The sequence below is a fragment of the Hypanus sabinus genome, chromosome 4, assembly GCF_030144855.1.
Source record: "Hypanus sabinus isolate sHypSab1 chromosome 4, sHypSab1.hap1, whole genome shotgun sequence".
Classification (NCBI taxonomy): domain Eukaryota; kingdom Metazoa; phylum Chordata; class Chondrichthyes; order Myliobatiformes; family Dasyatidae; genus Hypanus; species Hypanus sabinus.
Window position 1 is genome coordinate 92,850,976 of NC_082709.1, and position 17,683 is coordinate 92,868,658.

The 17,683-nt window shown below is 46.7% G+C and overlaps 1 protein-coding gene across 3 annotated transcripts in view; it reads left to right on the forward strand.

Moving 5' to 3' along the window:
* adcy5 (adenylate cyclase 5) overlaps window positions 1–17,373 on the forward strand; it is a 469,096-nt gene extending 451,723 nt beyond the window's left edge. For all 3 annotated transcript variants that reach the window (XM_059967665.1, XM_059967666.1, XM_059967667.1), the window contains one exon: window positions 12,577–17,373. In XM_059967665.1, coding sequence (XP_059823648.1) covers window positions 12,577–12,705 — 129 coding nt within the window. In that variant the 3' untranslated portion in view covers window positions 12,706–17,373. The remainder of the gene's footprint in view (window positions 1–12,576) is intronic.
* Window positions 17,374–17,683: the final 310 nt, after the last annotated feature.

A 17,683-nucleotide genomic window follows, 5' to 3' on the forward strand; every position in this document is an offset into this window, starting at 1 on the left:
TGCTTTGTGGATCCAGAACTGGCTTGCCCAAAGAAGGCAAAGAGTGGTTGTAGACGGATCATATTCTGCATGGAGGTCAGTCATCAGTGGAGTGCCTCAGGGATCTGTTCTAAGACCCCATACTCGTCATGATTTTTATAAATGACCTGGATGAGGAAGTGGGGGGATGGGTTAGTAAATCTGCTGATGACACAAAGGTTGGGGGTGTTGTGGATAGTGTGGGGGGCTGTCAGAGGTTACAGCAGGACATCGATAGGATGCAAACCTGGGCTGAGAAGTGACAGATGGAGTTCAACCCAGATAACTGTGAGGTGGTTCATTTTGGTAGGTCAAATATGATGACAGAATATAGTATTAATGGTAAGACTCTTGGCAGTGTGGAGGATTAGAGAGATCTTGGGGTCCGAGTCCACTACTGCACAAGTTGTCTCTGTGGTTAAGAAGACATACGGTACATTGACCTTCATCAATCATGGGTTTGAGTTTAAGAGCTGAGAGGTAATGTTGCAGCTATATAGGACCCTGGTCAGACCCCACTTGGAATACTGTGCTCAGTTCTAGTTGCCTCACTACAGGAAGGATGGTGAAACCATAGAAAGGGTGCAGAGGAGATTCACAAGGATGTTGCCTGGATTGGGGTGCATGCCTTATGAGAATAGGTTGAGAGAGCTCAGCCTTTTCTCCTTGGAGCGATGGAGGATGAGAGGTGACCTGATAGAGGTGTACAAGATGATGAGAGACATTGATCATGTGGATAGTCAGAGGCTTTTTCCTAAGGCTGAAATGGCTAGCACAAGAGGACACAGTTTTAAGGTGTTTGGAAGTAGGTACAGAGGAGATGTCAGGGGCAAGGGTTTTACGCAGTGGTGAGTGCGTGAAATGGGTGGTAGAGGCAGATAATATAGGGTCTTTTAAGAGGCTCCTCGATAGGTACAGGGAGCTTTGAAAAATATAGGGCTATGGGTAACCCTAGGTAATTTCTAAGCTAAGGACATATTTGGCACAGCTTTGTGGGTCGAAAGGCCTGTGTTGACCTGTAAGTTTTCTATGTTTCTAAAATAGTCACCAGCACTTCGCCTCGAACACAGCACTTTACCAATGAGGAGAGATTGGACTTGGTCTATTCTCACTGGAAGTAGGAGGCTAAGGGGAAGCTTATAGATGTTCATAAAATTATGCAGAGCATAGACAGAATAGATAAAATCTTTTTCCCAGGGCAGGGGAGCTCAGAACTAGAGGGTACAAGGAGAAATCTAAAGGAAACCTGAGGGGTAAGTTTCTCGCACCGAGGTTAGTGAATATCTGAGATGAACTGCCAGAGGAGAGTGGAGGAAAATACAGTTAGTATTTGAAAGCTGTTTGGTTTTGATTGGAAAGACAGAGAGGAGTGTAGGACCAACACGACTGGGAACTTCTTTACTCAGAGAGTGGTAGCTGTGTGGAACAAGCTTCCAGTAGAAGTGGTAGAGGCAGGTTCGATTTTGTCATTAAAAAAAAATTGGATAGATATATGGACAGGAAAGGAATGGGGGGGTTATGGGCTGTGTGTAGGTAAGTGGGACTAGGTGAGAGTGAGTATTCGGCACGGACTAGAAGTGCCGAGATGGCCTGTTTCCGTGCTGTAATTGTTATATGGAAAGTTATATGTTATATCATGTAGTGTAGACAGGCCTCATGGTTGTCATGGATCAATAGATTCCAGTCCAAGGTTATTATCATACATACTCATGCCACGAAAATGAACTGTTTGCAGCAGCAGCATAGTACTTTGCAAAAATAAGATTCATACGGTAAATTAATAGGAATTTGGTTTTATTTCTGTGGCTGTGCTTTTCTATAATTCTGTAGAACTACTAGGCTGTGCCAGGAACAGAAATGTCTATAGCAAATGGTGGATACAGCTCAGTCAATCACAGACAAATCCCTCCCCAGCAATGAGTACATTTACATGGAGCGCTGTCACAGGAAAGCAGCATCCATCATCAGAATCAGAATCAGGCTTAATATTAGTGGCATATGTTGTAGAACATTGCAGTACATTGAAATACATAATAATAAATCTATATAATGCAATTAGATATAGATATATGTGTATGTGTGTATATTCTCTTCTTTCTCTCACATACACACATATATACAAAATTAAATTGAATATGGGTAGTGCAAAAAGAGAAGGGGAGAAAACTGAGGTAGTGTTCATGGGTTCACTGTCCTTTCAGAAATCTGATGACAGAAGGGAAGAAGCTGTTCTTAAAATGTTGAGTGTGTTTCTTCAGGCTCCTGTACCACCTCCTTAATGTTAGCAATGAGAACAGTGCATGTCTTGAGTGATAGGTGTCCGTAATGATAGATGCCACCTTGCTGAGGCATCGCCTTTTGAAGGAGGCTAGTCCCTATGATGGAGCTTTTACAATTTTCTGTAGCTTCTTCCGATTGTGTGCAGTGGTCCCTCAATACCAGATGGTAATACAACCAGTTTTAATGCTCTCCACGGTACATGTGTGGAAATTTGTGAGTGTCATGAGGTAACATACTAATTCTCCTCAAACTCCTAATGAAATGTAGCTACTGTCATGCCTTCGTAATTGTATCAGTATGTTGGGCCCAGGATAGATCTTTAGCGATGTTGACACCCAGGAACTTGAAACTGCTCACCCTTCCCACTGCTGATCCCTTGTCTTCTCTAAACTTCCCCTTCCATACTCTCCAATGAATTCCTAGGTCTTAATTCACATTTAAATCTCAGCAAGAGGTGGAGAGGGAAGAGGTCAAAGAAGCTTGGAGAGAAGCTGTTTTTTTTAACTGATTGCAGCAAAGAGGCTAGACTGCGCAGGCACGTGACGTAGTGCGCCAAAGGTTTAAAAAGGGAGAAGAATTTTTCAAAGGTTATTTAAATCGCAGCAAGAGGTGGAGAGGGAAGAGGTCAAAGAAGCTCGGAGAGAAGCTTTTTTTTTTAACTGATTGCAGCAAAGAGGCTAGACTGCGCAGGCGTGTGACGTAGTGCGCCAGAGGTTTAAAAAGAAAGACCATCATCGTAGTGGACTGAGGCAGAGTGGGTCGGCTTCGGCGAGAACAAGCAGAGGCGAGGTTTGAACGGGACACAACTGCACAAGCATGTCAAAGTCAGCCGATGAGGCAGCAGGAGAATTTAAATAGCGAGCAGAGGCTGAGTACGAGCTTCACTCCAGGTGAGGTAAGGCCCGGTAAGCTCCTTTATTTTAATTAGCAGGAGTAGGTAATGGAGGCAGCAGTTTGGGCAGTAGAGTGCTCCGTTTGCAGTATGTGGGAAGTCAGGGCGAACACTGGTTGTCCCTGATGACTACACCTGTAAAAGGTGCATCCAGCTGCAGCTCCTGACAAACCACGTTAGGGAACTGGAACTGGAGCTGGATGAACTTCGGATCATTCGGGAGGCAGAAGCAGAAATAGGCTGGAGTTTCAGGGAGATAGTCACCCCCAGGAGTCAGGAGATGGGTAGATGGGAGACTGTCAGGAGAGGGAAGGGGAATAGACAGAATGAGCAGAGCACCCCGTGGCCATTCCCATCAACAATAAGTGTACCGTTTTGGATACTGTTGGTGGGAGCAACCTACCAGGGACAAGTTGCAGTGGTTGCGTCTCTGGCACCGAGACTGGACCCTCAGCTCAGAAGGGAAAGAGGGAAAAGAGGAGAGCAGTAGTGATAGGGGATTCGATAGTTAGGGGGACAGAGAGGCAGTTCTGTGGAAGAGAGCGAGAATCCTGGATGGTCTGTTGCCTCCCTGGTGCCAGGGTCCACGATATCTCGGATCGAGTTCTCAGTATTCTCAAGAGGGAGGGTGAACAGCCGGATGTCGTGGTCCATGTAGGGACCAATGATGTGGGTAGGAAGAGTAAGGAGGTCCTGAAAGGGAGCTAGGTGCAAAGTTAAAGGACAGGACCTCCAGTACAGCAATCTCAGGATTGCTACCAGTGCCACGTGCAGGTGGGTTTAGAAATAGTAAGATAATGCAGATCAACACGTGGCTGAAGACATGGTGCAGTAGGGAGGGCTTCAGATTTGTAGATAATTGGGCAGTTTTCCAGGGAAGGTGGGACCTGTTCCGGCGGGATGGTTTACATCTGAACTGGAGAGAGACAAATATTCTTGCAGGTAGATTTGCTAGAGAGGCTGCAGTGGATTTAAACTAGATACGAGGGGGGAGGGGAACCAGAGTGTAGGAACAGATGTATGGGAGAAGGAAGAAAAAGAAGTCAGTAAAGTCTTTGTACTGTTAGAGATAAACAGAGAGGAAGAGGTGGAGAATTTCTTAAATGCATTTATTTTAATGCTAGGAGCATTGTAAGAAAGGTGGATGAGCTTAGAGCATGGATTGATACCTGGAAATATGATGTTGTAGCTATTAGTGAAAAATGGTTGTAGGAGGGGTGTGATTGGCAACTAAATATTCCTGGATTTCGTTGCTTCAGGTGTGATAGAATCGGAGGGACAAGAGGGGGAGGTGAAACTATTGTCAGAGAAAATATTACAGCGGTGCTCTGGCAGGATAGATTAGAGGGCTTGTCTAGGGATACTATTTGGGTGGAATTGAGGAATGGGAAAAGTGTAGTAACACTTATAGGGGTGTAATACAGACCACCTAATGGGGAGCGAGAATTGGAGAAGCAAATTTGCAAGGAGATAGCAAATATTTGTAGTAAGCACAGGGTTGTGATTGTGGGAGATTTTAATTTTCCACACATAGACTGGGAAGCCCATACTGTAAAAGGCATGGATGGTTTGGGGTTTGTAAAATGTGTGCAGGATAGTTTTTTGCAACAATGCATAGAGGTACCAACTAGAGAAGGGGCAGTGTTGGATCTTCTGTTAGGGAATGAAATAGGTCAGGTGACAGAGGTATGTGTTGGGGAGCAGTGATCACAATGCCATTAGTTTCAATATAATTATGGAGAAGGATAGGACTGGACCCAGGGTTGAGATTTTTGATTGGAGAAAGGCTAACTTTGAGGAGATGCAAAAGGATTTAGAAGGAATGGACTGGGACAATTTGTTTTATGGGAAGGATGTAATAGAGAAATGGCGGTTATTTAAAGTTGAAATTTTGAGTGTACAAAATCTTTATGTTCCTGTTAGGTTGAAAGAAAGGTTAAAAGTTTGAGAGAACTATTGTTTTCAAGGGATATTGGAAACTTGATTGGGAAAAAGAGAGATATCTACAATAAATATAGGCAGCATGGAGTAAATGAGGTAAAAAGAAACCAGAAAAGCTAAAAGAAGATACGAGGTTGCTTTGGCAAGTAAGGTGAAAATAAATCCAAAGGGTTTCTACAGTTATATTAATAGCAAATGGATAGTGAGGGATAAAATTGGTCCCTTAGAGAATCAGAGTGGACAGCTATGTGTAGAGCCGAAAGAGATGGGGGAGATTTTGAACAATTTCTTTTCTTCAGTATTCACTAAGGAGAAGGATATTGAATTGTGTAAGGTAAGGGAAACAAGTAGGGAAGTTATGGAAACTATGACTATTAAAGAGAAGGAAGTACTGGTGCTGTAAAAGTGGATAAATGTAGAAATAGCAGGGGCTCTGACAGAAATATTTCAAATGTCATTAGAAATGGGGATGGTGCCAGAGGATTGGCGTATTGCTCATGTGGTTCCATTGTTTAAAAAGGGTTCTAAGAGTAAACATAACAATTATAGGCCTGTCAGTTTGACGTCAGTGGTGGGTAAATTAATGGAAAGTATTCTTAGAGATGGTATCTATAATTATCTGGATAGACAGGGTCTGATTAGGAACAGTCAACATGGATTTGTGTGAGGAAGGTCATGTTTGACAAATCTTATTGAATTTTTTGAAGAGGTTACTAGGAAAGTTGACAAGGGTAAAGCAGTGGATGTCGTCTATATGGACTTCAGTAAGGCCTTTGACAAGGTTCCACACGGAAGGTTAGTTAGGAAGGTTCAATCGTTAGGTATTAATATTGAAGTGGTAAAATGGATTCAACAGTGGCTGGATGGGAGGTGCCAGAGAGTAGTGGTGGATAACTGTTTGTCAGGTTGGAGGCCGGTGACGAGTGGTGTGCCTCAGGGATCTGTACTGGGTCCAGTGTTGTTTGTCATATACATTAATGACCTGGATGATGGGGTGGTAAATTGGATTAGTAAGTATGCAGATGAAACTAAGATAGATGGCATTGTGGATAATGAAGTAGGTTTTCAAAGTTTGCAGAGAGATTTAGGCCAATTAGAAGAGTGGGCTGAACGATGGCAGATGGAGTTTAATGCTGGTAAGTGTGAGGTGCTACATTTTGGTAGGAATAATCCAAATAGAACATACATGGTAAATGGTAGGGCATTGAAGAATGCAGTAGAACAGAGTGACCTAGGAATAATGGTGCATAGTTCCCTGAAGGTGGAATCTCATGTGGATAAGGTGGTGAAGAAAGCTTTTGGTGTACTGGCCTTTATAAATCAGAGCATTGAGTATAGGAGTTGGGATGTAATGTTAAAATTCTACAAGGCATTCGTAAGGCCGAATTTGGAGTATTGTGTACAGTTCTGGTCACCGAATTATAGGAAAGGTGTCAACAAAATAGAGTACAGAGAAGATTTACTAGAATGTTACCTGGGTTTCAGCACCTAAGTTAGAGGGAAAGATTGAACAAGTTATGTCTTTATTCTTTGGAGCGTAGGAGATTGAGGGGAGACTTGATAGAGGTATTTAAAATTATGAGGGGGATATATAGAGTTGACGTGGATAGGTTTTTTCCATTGAGAATAGGTGAGATTCAAACAAGAGGACGTGAGTTGAGAGTTAGGGGGCAAAAGTTTAAGGGTAACATGAGGGGGAATTTCTTTACTCAGAGTGGTAGCTGTGTGGAACAAGCTTACAGTAGAAGTGGTAGAGGCAGGTTCGGTATTGTCATTTAAAGTAAAATTGGATAGGTATATGGACAGGAAAGGAATGGAGGGTTATGGGCTGTGGGACTAGGTGAGAGTAAGTGTTCGGCACGGACTAGAAGGGCCGAGATGGCCTGTTTCCATGCTGTAATTGTTATATGGTTATATGGTCTGACGTTGAGTGCAAGGCTTTTGCTGCAACACCACTCGATCTCTCTTAATTCTGTATGCCTCCTCATCACTATCGGAAATTCAGCCAATAATAATTATGTCATAGTGTGGTGACCCACTTTCCAGCGCACTCGAAGCGGCTCACAAAGTGGCGCGCCGGCATTGAGGCCGGTCCCAAAGAGGGCGCCAAGCCTGCTTCACCAGCAAGGGGAAAAGCCCACACGCAGGATGGGACTGTGAATACTCTACAGCATTCCTGCCCAGGGAGGGCGGGATCAGGAAGGCTTTAAAGCGAGTCCGCGAAGTTTGAATAAACCTCTTTTGCAACTGCAGCTCACCGACTCCGTGTCGTTATTGCAGCGCTGCGTGTAGCACACTGCTACAATTGGTGACCCCGATGGCCCAAACGATATTTGGACCGGAGATGAATGACGCCGCATCTGTTCATGCAGTTTCGTTAAAACTGCCAAGCTTCTGGACGCTACAACCTCACCTATGGTTCCAGCAAGTAGAAGCCCAATTCCACATTCGGCAGATAACCCTGGATGCCACACGTTACTACTACGTGGTGAGCTCCCTCGACCAGGAGACAGCCGCCTAGGTTGAGGAGTTCATACAGTCCCCCCCAGAGGACGGCAAATATACAGCCTTGCTCATAAGACCTTTCGGACTCTCGCTGCGTGAGTGAGCCGCCCGCTTACTTCACCTGGATGGTTTGGGGGACAGGCCACCGTCGGCTTTGATGAACGAGATGCTGTCCCTGGCAGGAGGTCACAAGCCCTGCCTCATGTTTGACCAGGCATTCCTGGAGCAGGTGCCCAAGGACATACACCTGCTGCTGTCCGACGCGGATTTCCGCAACCCCCTGGAAGGTGGCAGCCCGGGCGGATTTGCTGTGGAAAGCCAAGAAGGAGAGTGGGCTGAACATCTGTCCGTTGCACAGGTCACCAGGCCACGCTCCCAGCAGCAAACCAGACCATGCCCAGCCGCAGAGCCCGCTAACCCCAGCAGCAGGGGTGAGGAGACCAACGAACAATGGTGCTTCTACCACCAGCAGTGGGGCACAGAAGCCCGTCCTGCAAGTTCCCGGGAAATGCCAGGGCCAGCCGCTGCTGATGGCGGCGGCTGGCCGGCCATTGGGATAGCCTCCTGTATGTCTGGGACAAGCAGTCGGGACGCCGCTTTTTGGTCGACACCGGAGCCAAGATCAGCATCTTACCTCCAATGAGTTACGACACCCGCAACAGAGAATCGGGTCCCACCCTGAGGGCCGCGAATGGCAGCACAGTAAGGACCTACGGCACCCGTACGGTGCGGCTACAGTTCGGCTCCAGCCGGTTCAGGTGGGACTTCACACTGGCCGCCGTAGCCCAGCCGCTCCTGGGAGCGGATTTTTTGCGGGCTCACAGTAGGTCCTACTGGTCGACCTGCCCAGGAAGAGACTGGTCCACGCCGAGACCTTTCAAATGTTCTCCCTGGGTGAAGCCCAGTTGCCAGCCCCACACCTAGACTCCATCACGCTGTCCGACAACGACTTCACCAGAGTCCTGGCGGATTTCCCATCGGTTCTGGCACCGCAGTTCACAGCAGCCATGCCCAGACACGGCGTACAGCACCACATCCCGACACAAGGACCACCCCTCCACGCCCGTGCTCGAAGGCTTCCCCTGGACAAGCTCCGACTGGCGAAGGAGGAGTTCAAGAGGATGGAGGAATTGGGGATCATACGGCGGTCCAACAGCCCATGGGCCTCCCCCCTGCACATGGTGCCCAAAGCAACAGGGGGCTGGAGATCATGCAGCGACTACCGCAGGCTGAATGAGACTACAACACCGGACCGCTACCCTGTGCCGCACATTCAGGACTGTGCAGCAAACCTGCACGGCGCACGGATCTTCTCCAAGGTAGACCTCATCCAGGGATACCATCAAATCCCGATGCATCCGGACGACGTCCCCAAAACGGCACTCATCACCCCGTTCGGCCTTTTTGAGTTCCTCCGCATGCTGTTTGGCCTAAAGAATGCCGCACAGACGTTCCAGCGGTTAATGGACGCAACGGGACATGACCTGGACTTCACTTTCATCTATTGGATGACATCCACATAGCCAGCAGCAGTCGTCAGGAGCATCTGTCCCACCTCCGTCAACTCTACGCCCAACTGAGTGAATACGGCCTGACAATCAACCTAGCCAAATGCCAGTTCGGGCTCGACACCATCGACTTCCTGGGCCACAGGATTACTAAAGACGGGGCAACCCCTCTGCCCGCCAAGGTAGATGCGGTCCGCCATTCCCCCCCCCCCCAACACAATCAAAGGCCTTCAGGAATTCGTGGGTATGTTAAATTTCTACCACCACTTCCTCCCTTCAGCTGCCCGAATCATGCACCCCCTTTTCACCCTGATGTCGGGTAAGGGCAAGTACATTACCTGGGATGAGGAGTCCGCCGCCGCTTTCATTAAAACAAAAGAAGCCTTGGCAAACACCGCGATGCTAGTGCACCCCAGAACAGAAGTCCCTACCACCCTCACAGTGGACGCATCTAACACGGCAGTCGGTGGAATGCTGGAACAACTCATCAAGGGTTGCTGGCAACCCCTGGCATTTTTCAGCAAACACCTACTACCACCCGAGCTCAAATACAGTACTTTCAACCAGGAACTGTTGGTGCTATACCTGGCAATCCGGCATTTCAGGTACTTCTTAGAAGGTAGGCCCTTCACTGCATTCACGGACCACAAACCTCTTAACTTTGCGTTCACGAAAGCATCCGACCCCTGGTCGTCCCGCCAGCAGCGACATCTGTCCTACATCTCTGAATACACGACGGATGTCCAGCATGTCTCGGGAAAGGACAATGTCGTGGAAGACGCCCTCTCCTGCCCTAACATCCAAGCCCTGTCCCAGGGGGTAGACTATGAAGCACTGGCAGAGGACCTCCCCGTAGGCCCAGGTGAGAAGATCCTACTCTGTGACATCACCACCTGCCAACCCCGTCCCGTCGTCCCGGCAGCCTGGCGACGGCGCGTTTTCAACTCCATTCACAACTTAGCGCACCCCTCCATCAGGACAACCGTCCGGATAGTAGCCAACAGGTTTGTTTGGCACGGACTCTGCAAGCAGGTCAGTGAATGGGCCAAAACGTGCATGCACTGCCAAACAGCCAAGGTGCAGCAGCACACCAAAGCCCTGCCGCAGCAGTTCCACCCCACCTACCGGCGTTTTGACCACATTCATGTGAATATTGTGGGCCCCCTGCCAGTGTCGCGAGGAGTGTGGCACCTCCTGACTATCGTAGACCAGTTCACAAGATGGCCAGAGGCGATCCCGCTCACTGTCACCACCTCCAAATCTTGCACCCAAGCACTGATCGCCACCTGGGTATCTCGCTTTGGTGTACCGGCCCACATTACCTCCGACAGAGGCACCCAGTTCACCTCCAGCCTGTGGTCAGCTATGGCCAGCCTTTTGGGGACACAGCTGCACCACACAACTGCCTACCACCCACAGTCGAACGGACTAGTGGAGCGTTTCCACCGTCACCTGAAGTCGGCTCTCATGGCCCGCCTCAAAGGGCCTAACTGGGTGGACGAGCTTCCCTGGGTCCTGCTCGGAATCCGCGCGGCGCCCAAAGAGGATCTGCACACCTCGTCGGCTGAGTTGGTGTACAGCGCACCCCTGGTCGTCCCAGGAATGTTCATACCAGCCCCAAGGGGGAAAGAGGAAGAAACCACAGCAGTCCTGGGCAGACTACGCGAGAGGCTCGGTAACCTGGCCCCCATACCCACTTCGCAGCATAGGTAGAACTCAACCTGCGTACCCAAAGACCTGCGAAGCTGTATGTTCATTTTTGTACGACGGGGCGGGCATCAGGCACCGCTACAGCGGCCCTATGAGGGGCCGTTTACGGTGATCAGGAACAATGGGTCCACATTTGTGCTGGACATTGGGAGGAAAGAGGAGGTTTTCACGGTGGACCAACTCAAACCAGCCCATGTGGACTTGGCGCAGCCAGTCGAGATTCAGGCACCGCAGCGCAGAGGCAGACCTCCCAAACAGAGTCTGACCCAGACTGAGGACATTGGAGGGTGTATCGCCAGTTCTGGGGGGGGTTATGTGGCGACCCACTTCCCTGCGCACTTGAACCGGCTCACAAAGTGGCGCGCGTCGGCATTGAGGCCGATCCCAAAGAGGGCGCCAAGCCTGCTTCACCAACAAGGGGAAAAGCCCGCGCGTGGGACGGGACTGTGAATACGCGTCCCCAACAGCATTCCCACCCGGGGAGGGCGGGATCAGGAAGGCTTTAAAACAAGGCCGCGAAGATTGAATAAACCTCTTTTGCAACTGCAGCTCACCAACTACGTGTCGTTATTTCAGCGCTGCGTGTAGCACACTGCTACAATAGGGAAATTTATAGATGGTGTTTCAGTTGTTCCTAGCCACATGGTTATGGATGTAGAGTGAGCTGGGCTGTGGGCTAAGTATACAATCTTGAGGTATGCCAGTGTTGGCTGTCAGTGAAGAGGAGATGCTATTTCCCATCCGCACAGACTGAACTCCCAGTGAAGAAGGATCCAGTTGCAGAGAAAGGTACAGAGGTCCAGGTACAGGTTTTGGAGCTTGTTGATTAGAACTAACAGTATGACTGTGTTGAACAGCGAGCTGTAATCAAACAGCAGCCTGTCATAGCCCACCATTTAAGCCGTGCCCACTTTCTCACTACTGCCATTAGGCAAGAGGTACAGAAGCCTTAGGGCTTCAGGAACAATTATTACACTACAACTTTCAGGCTCCTGAACCAATGTGAACACCTCTATTCACCCCTAATTTGAACTGATTCTACAACCTACAGACTTGCTTTCAAGATCTCTTTACAGTTAAGTGTTATTTTTATTTGCAGTTTCCCTACTTTTGCAAATTGGTTGTTTTTCAGTCTTTGTGTATAGATTTTTGTAAAATTCTATTCTATTTCTTTTTCCCTGTAAATGCTTAAAAGAAAATGCATCTCAAGGTAGCATTTGGAAACCTACAATATATATATATATATATAATTTGATAATAGACATAATTTGAACTTTGAACATTCTGAACAATTTTGAACAAAGAGCTGTTAAGATGGGAAGCTGATTCTTCCCCCAGGCTGTGAGACAACTAAACATCCTGAACATCCTGCCAGCACACAAGGAAGCCAGTAGAGTTATAGTGTTTACATTTAATGTGTGTCATAAATTCATCTTATTATTTGTTAATATATTTGTGGTAATATTACTTTATGTGTTGTGTGTGAGTTAATATATATTGTGTTGTGCACCTTGGTTCAGAGGAACATTGTTTTGTTTGGCGAAATACATGAGTAGGGTTGAAATGACAATAAACTTGAACTTGAATTTGAACAATGTAAACTTCATTCCCCTGCCTTTCCCTAGACCCCTGTAAATTCAATTCCCTTTTGAACATAAAGTTACTTTGAACTGTGTGCACCCTTCCTATAACTTCTTGTATATGGTTTGTTGCTTTTTCTAGGTGACTACAGATATGTACCAAGTCCTGTCAGCTGAAAGCTATCGCTTGGAGTACCGGGGCCTGGTTAAGGTCAAAGGCAAGGGTGAGATGTCCACGTATTTCCTGAACGAGGGTCCGGACAGCAGTTAGCGACAACAAGCACGGTCATAAAGAACTCTGGTCATCAGATGCTCAGAAAGCCGTTGCCATTTTTGTGATAAGGAGGGATGGACTGAGGGCCAGCAGCTTTAAAACAACAGCTGAGCGATGTTATCAACCCTGACAAGACACCAGGTGGAGCACTTCTCAAATACATCCTTCACCCTCACCCAACCAACACAGATACACAAAATTAGCTAGGGTATGTGGAGACCAGTCTGCCCCTCAAGCATGAGTTCCAAATCGTGAGTTCACTGCTGATCTCTGTCGTCATCTTCACCACCCTGCTTGATTCCATATGATGAAGGCAACAGGTCCATGACCACTCTGGGTAGGGTGGATTCCCATTGGAGAAGACTCCCCTCCTTCTGTCATATAAGCTGAGAAAGTACACCGAATACTAAGCCTTCTGGTAACTTAATGTGGCAAGAACAACACATACTCACAGACACAATCCCACACACCTACACTCACACACAGAGGCATCAACACAGATTTGTATACTTAATGCTGGAATCAGGAACAACGAACAGTCTGCTGGAGGAACTCAGTGAGCTGAGCAGCATCTGTGGGGGGAGAGAAATTGTTGCTGTTTTGGGTCTGAAGCCAGCATCAGGGCATCACTAAGGTAGACAAAGATTCTTAAAGAGAAACAGTAAGGAAACAGGCCCTTAAGCCCATTGGGTCAGTGCTGACCACTAACCTCATAAGACATAGGAGCAGAATGAGGACATTGGGTCAGCTCCACCATTCAGTCAATCGTGGCTATTTTTCTCAACCCCATTCTCACATCTTCTCCCCATAACCCTTAACCCCCTTACCAATCAGGAACCTATCAATCTCTACCTTAAAGACAGCCAATTACTTGACCTCCACAGTTCTCATTGACAATGAATTGCACAGATTCACCACCGTCTGAAGAAATTCCTCCTCATCTCTGTGTAAAAGAGGCATTGCTTTATTCTAAGGCTGTGCTTCCTATGCATCCTCTCTGCGTCTATTCTATCCTGGACTTTCAATATCCATTAGGTTTTAATATCACCCCCACCACTGAACTCTACCTGCTGGGAGAAAAAGTTGTTGATGTTACAGGTCAAAAGTGCACCAGGACAGAGTAGGAAGGGAAGATGATCATTATCTCCTACCTTACATTCAGTTTCATGCTCTGATAACCCTTTGTGTTCCTGCTTATTTCTCTCCATCAGCTGTCTTCAGACTTCACCCTCCCCTGCTTGCTTGATCTGCCTCTTGATAAAATGTTCTCTTTCTCTCTGCCTCCATCTGCCATTCTCTCAACTCCAGCCCACCCCTAACCAGACACAATCTGCCTGTCAATTTACACCCTTCTTCAGTCCACCAAACACCTGGAGCTCAATACATACAAAAGCTGGATGAACTCAGCAGGTCAGGCAGCATCCATTGAAATGAGCAGTCAACTTTTTGGGCTGACCAGTTGAGTTCATCCAGCTTTTGTACGTGTTGATTTGACCACAGCATCTGCAGTGTACTTTGTGTGAACATCTCGAGCTCTTGTTTCAACTCTCCCCCTCTCTGTACCACTGGTCTCATCTCTCTGCTGAGTCATTTACATACAAAAGTTTTTTCAATGAAAGGTGAAATATTAAAGGGGAAGCTGAGGAAGAACATCTTCACTCAGAGGATGGTGTGAGTGTGGAGCGAGCTGCCAGTGGAAGTGGTGGATATGTTTTTGTTTGCAACATTTAAGAGAAGTTTGGATAAGAACATGGATGTTTGGGGTACTGAGGGCTACGGTCCAGGTGTGGGTTGATAAGACTAGGCAGAATAACAATCCACCACAAGCTAGATGGGCTGAAGGCCTGTTTCTGTAGCATTCTATGACTTTATGACAATATCACAACAAAGGCCTATATACAATATTTAAACTACATAAATCACACTAATTAGAATACTGACATAAATATCTACATCACGCTGTGGCCCACTCCGCTCTCAGTCTTGATGCAGGTTTTGACTGAAATGTCGATAATTTCTTCCTCCACAGATGCTGCTTAACCCACTGAATTTGCTCCATCAGATTTTATGAATATATATAATGGTTATACCCACACAAAGATCAACTAGCACCTATACACACAGATGCAGATGCATATACACGAATACAGATGATTCCCTCACAAGACATAGGCTAGGCATCGTTGGCATAGCCCTCTTTAGTTGTTAATGCCCTATCCCCACTGTTACGCTCTAGCAACTGCCTTCTTGAAACATCATCTCTGACTCCCTCATTACTGCTGTCAGAATTTCCAGGATTTGGATCGAGTGATGCTAAAATATTATTTAACTTCAGGGTGAACTGCTACATGGAGGGGGAACAGCTGGTTACTGTTTCAATCCCCTTGCTTTACTTGGTTGTAGGGACTCTGGATGTTGGGAGTGCTATTGGCGTATCCTGAGCAAGTAACTTGAGAGCTTTTATAGAGGGTACATAATGAAAATGTTGGGGGGGGGGGGAACGTAGTTGGTTACTGTTTCAATCACTTTGTTCTATTTGATTGTAGGGATTGTGGGCTTTGGGAGGTGCTATTGGTGTAAACTAAGTAACTAGTGCTTTTCTTGATGGTACATAATGCAAATATATGGTGGATTAGGTGGCAATTAAAGGGTCCACTATGAACTGGATGGTATTGTGCTTCTTAAGTGCTGTTAGCTTTGCACCTATCCATGTGAATGGGGAAATATTCCATCACGCTCCTGACTTGTGCCTTGTAGATGGTGGAAGGGCTTTGGAGTGTCGAGAGGTGAGTCTTCTGCCTCTGTTCACTAAGCCTTTGGACGGTCATTATTTACATGGTTGGTCCAAGTTAAGCTTTGTTCTGTGGTAATCCCCCAGGTTAGTGATGGGGTTAATAATGATCCCATTAACTGTCAAGGGGAGTGGTTAGATGGAGATGGGAATCCTGGTACAAATGTTATTTGCCAAGTATCAGACTGTTCCTGAACAGGTCTCAGTACGTTTATATTTGACCTGTTCCATAGCAGTGCACATCATCAGAGATCCCTGTTTTTCATCACTGATGCATCTGATGAAGTTGGTTGGATCAAGGCATATCCCCAAGGAACAGCTGCACTCAGGTCCTGGGGCTAGGATGTTTGATCTATCATCTTCCTTTGCATGATGTGTGACTCCAGTCACTGGAGTGTTCTCAGCTTCATGCTCATTCACTTTAGTTTTACCAGGGTGCCTTGGTGCCTCGCACATTCATGTGCTGCCTCTTGTCCACGGGCAGACCAAAGTAGTGATACGGGGTTTGGAGCCAAATCACCAGTTTGGAGCTGGTGGAACCCAAACTGGGCAATGGTGAGCAGGTCTTTGGTAACTACTTAATAGTCTGTGGATGATACCCGGTATCATCCTGCCAATGACTGAAAGTAAATTAATGGCACAGGGATTTTCCAGGTTGTGTTTGTCCTGCTTTTATGTAGACTGGCCTTACAGGACAAGGTTTCACTTTGTGAAATTACATGTTTGTGGCGGAACAGATTGGCTGGAGGTGTGTCTAATTTTGGGGCGCTGCAGCCAAAATGTTGGCTGGTGCCATACATACCCTTGGTGTCCAGCAGTATCAGTCAGTTATTGTTGTTAGTTGGGCCAAAGACTAGCTTGTGATGGACGGAAGCGTATGTGTACGTAAACACAGACATACATTCAAACACACATCCATGCACTTATGCGGATATACAGACATAATTCACACACACCCCCATGTCCACACCTCTCAGATGGCCCAGTCTATATCACTGGGACATTACTACACATCTGCCCAGTTAAAATAAGCCAAGTTTTCACCCAATGTAGGTGAAGCTGGTCCATTTGCCAGCATTTGTTTGACAAACCATTGCTGCTCTCTCTGTAGCCCAGACTCTGGAGGTAAGGAGACTGTTTTGTACATCGGGTCGATAACCATGTAAAGTGAAACCATCCCTCTGTAGTAGATGAGGATATGGGTATGGGCAAGGGAGTGTTGGTGGGGGAGGATGAAACACTTTCAAATCTACCACCTTTTTTTTTAGAGAATTTGTAATATTACTGCAAGTTTAGCAGAGAATTAGAATTCTATATTTTGTAAAGGTAACAGCGAGTGCTGCGTACACCAGTGTATATTATTCTGATGTATTAATGCCATTACAAGCACCAACTACAGCACCCTCTCTGTGTAATACACTGTCTCTTCCAGCAACGCACTCATCTTGATTTGCAATAAGGCTTTGTTGCATGCTGAATCCAACGATGGTCCCCACCCTCTCCTGTGCCACCTGCGTTACCACTCCAAGCCCCCTTCCCCTGGCTTCGCACAATCCCTCCCTTCCTCCCATATTCTTCCCTGCATTCTTAAAACAATTATCTGGTTCCATGGGCCGATGAACTGCAGCATTACAAGCACTGTATGAGCAGTCTGCGAGCAGGGATCAGCTACATTTGGCCAACAGAGAGGGTCAGTTATGGGTCTGTGACAGCTGGAATGTAATCAGAAAGATAAACTTCAGTGAATTATAAAGAGGGAAATGCACTTTTTTAATCCACATCTTGCAGACATTATGGTAATTTCCCATGGAAATTGAAATGTGTTCAATAATTTATTATAAACTGTATTAAACAAAAATATTGCTTCACTGCAATGTGTCTTATGTATCATTTGTTGGGATTTTTATGAATGACCAGTACTATATTTTTACTTTTATTTTGGAGACACAGCACAATACAGGCCCTCCCAGCCCATGAGCCTGTGCTGCCCAATTACATCCAGGTGACCAATTAACCTACTAACCTGAATTTCTTTGGAACATTCCAAAGGAGCACCCAGAGGAAAGCCATGGGGTCACAGGGAGAATAAATAAACTCCTTACAGACAGCAGCAGAACTGAATCTGAGTTGTTAGTGATATAATAGCATTATGCTAACCACTATGCTACAATAACACCCCACTCT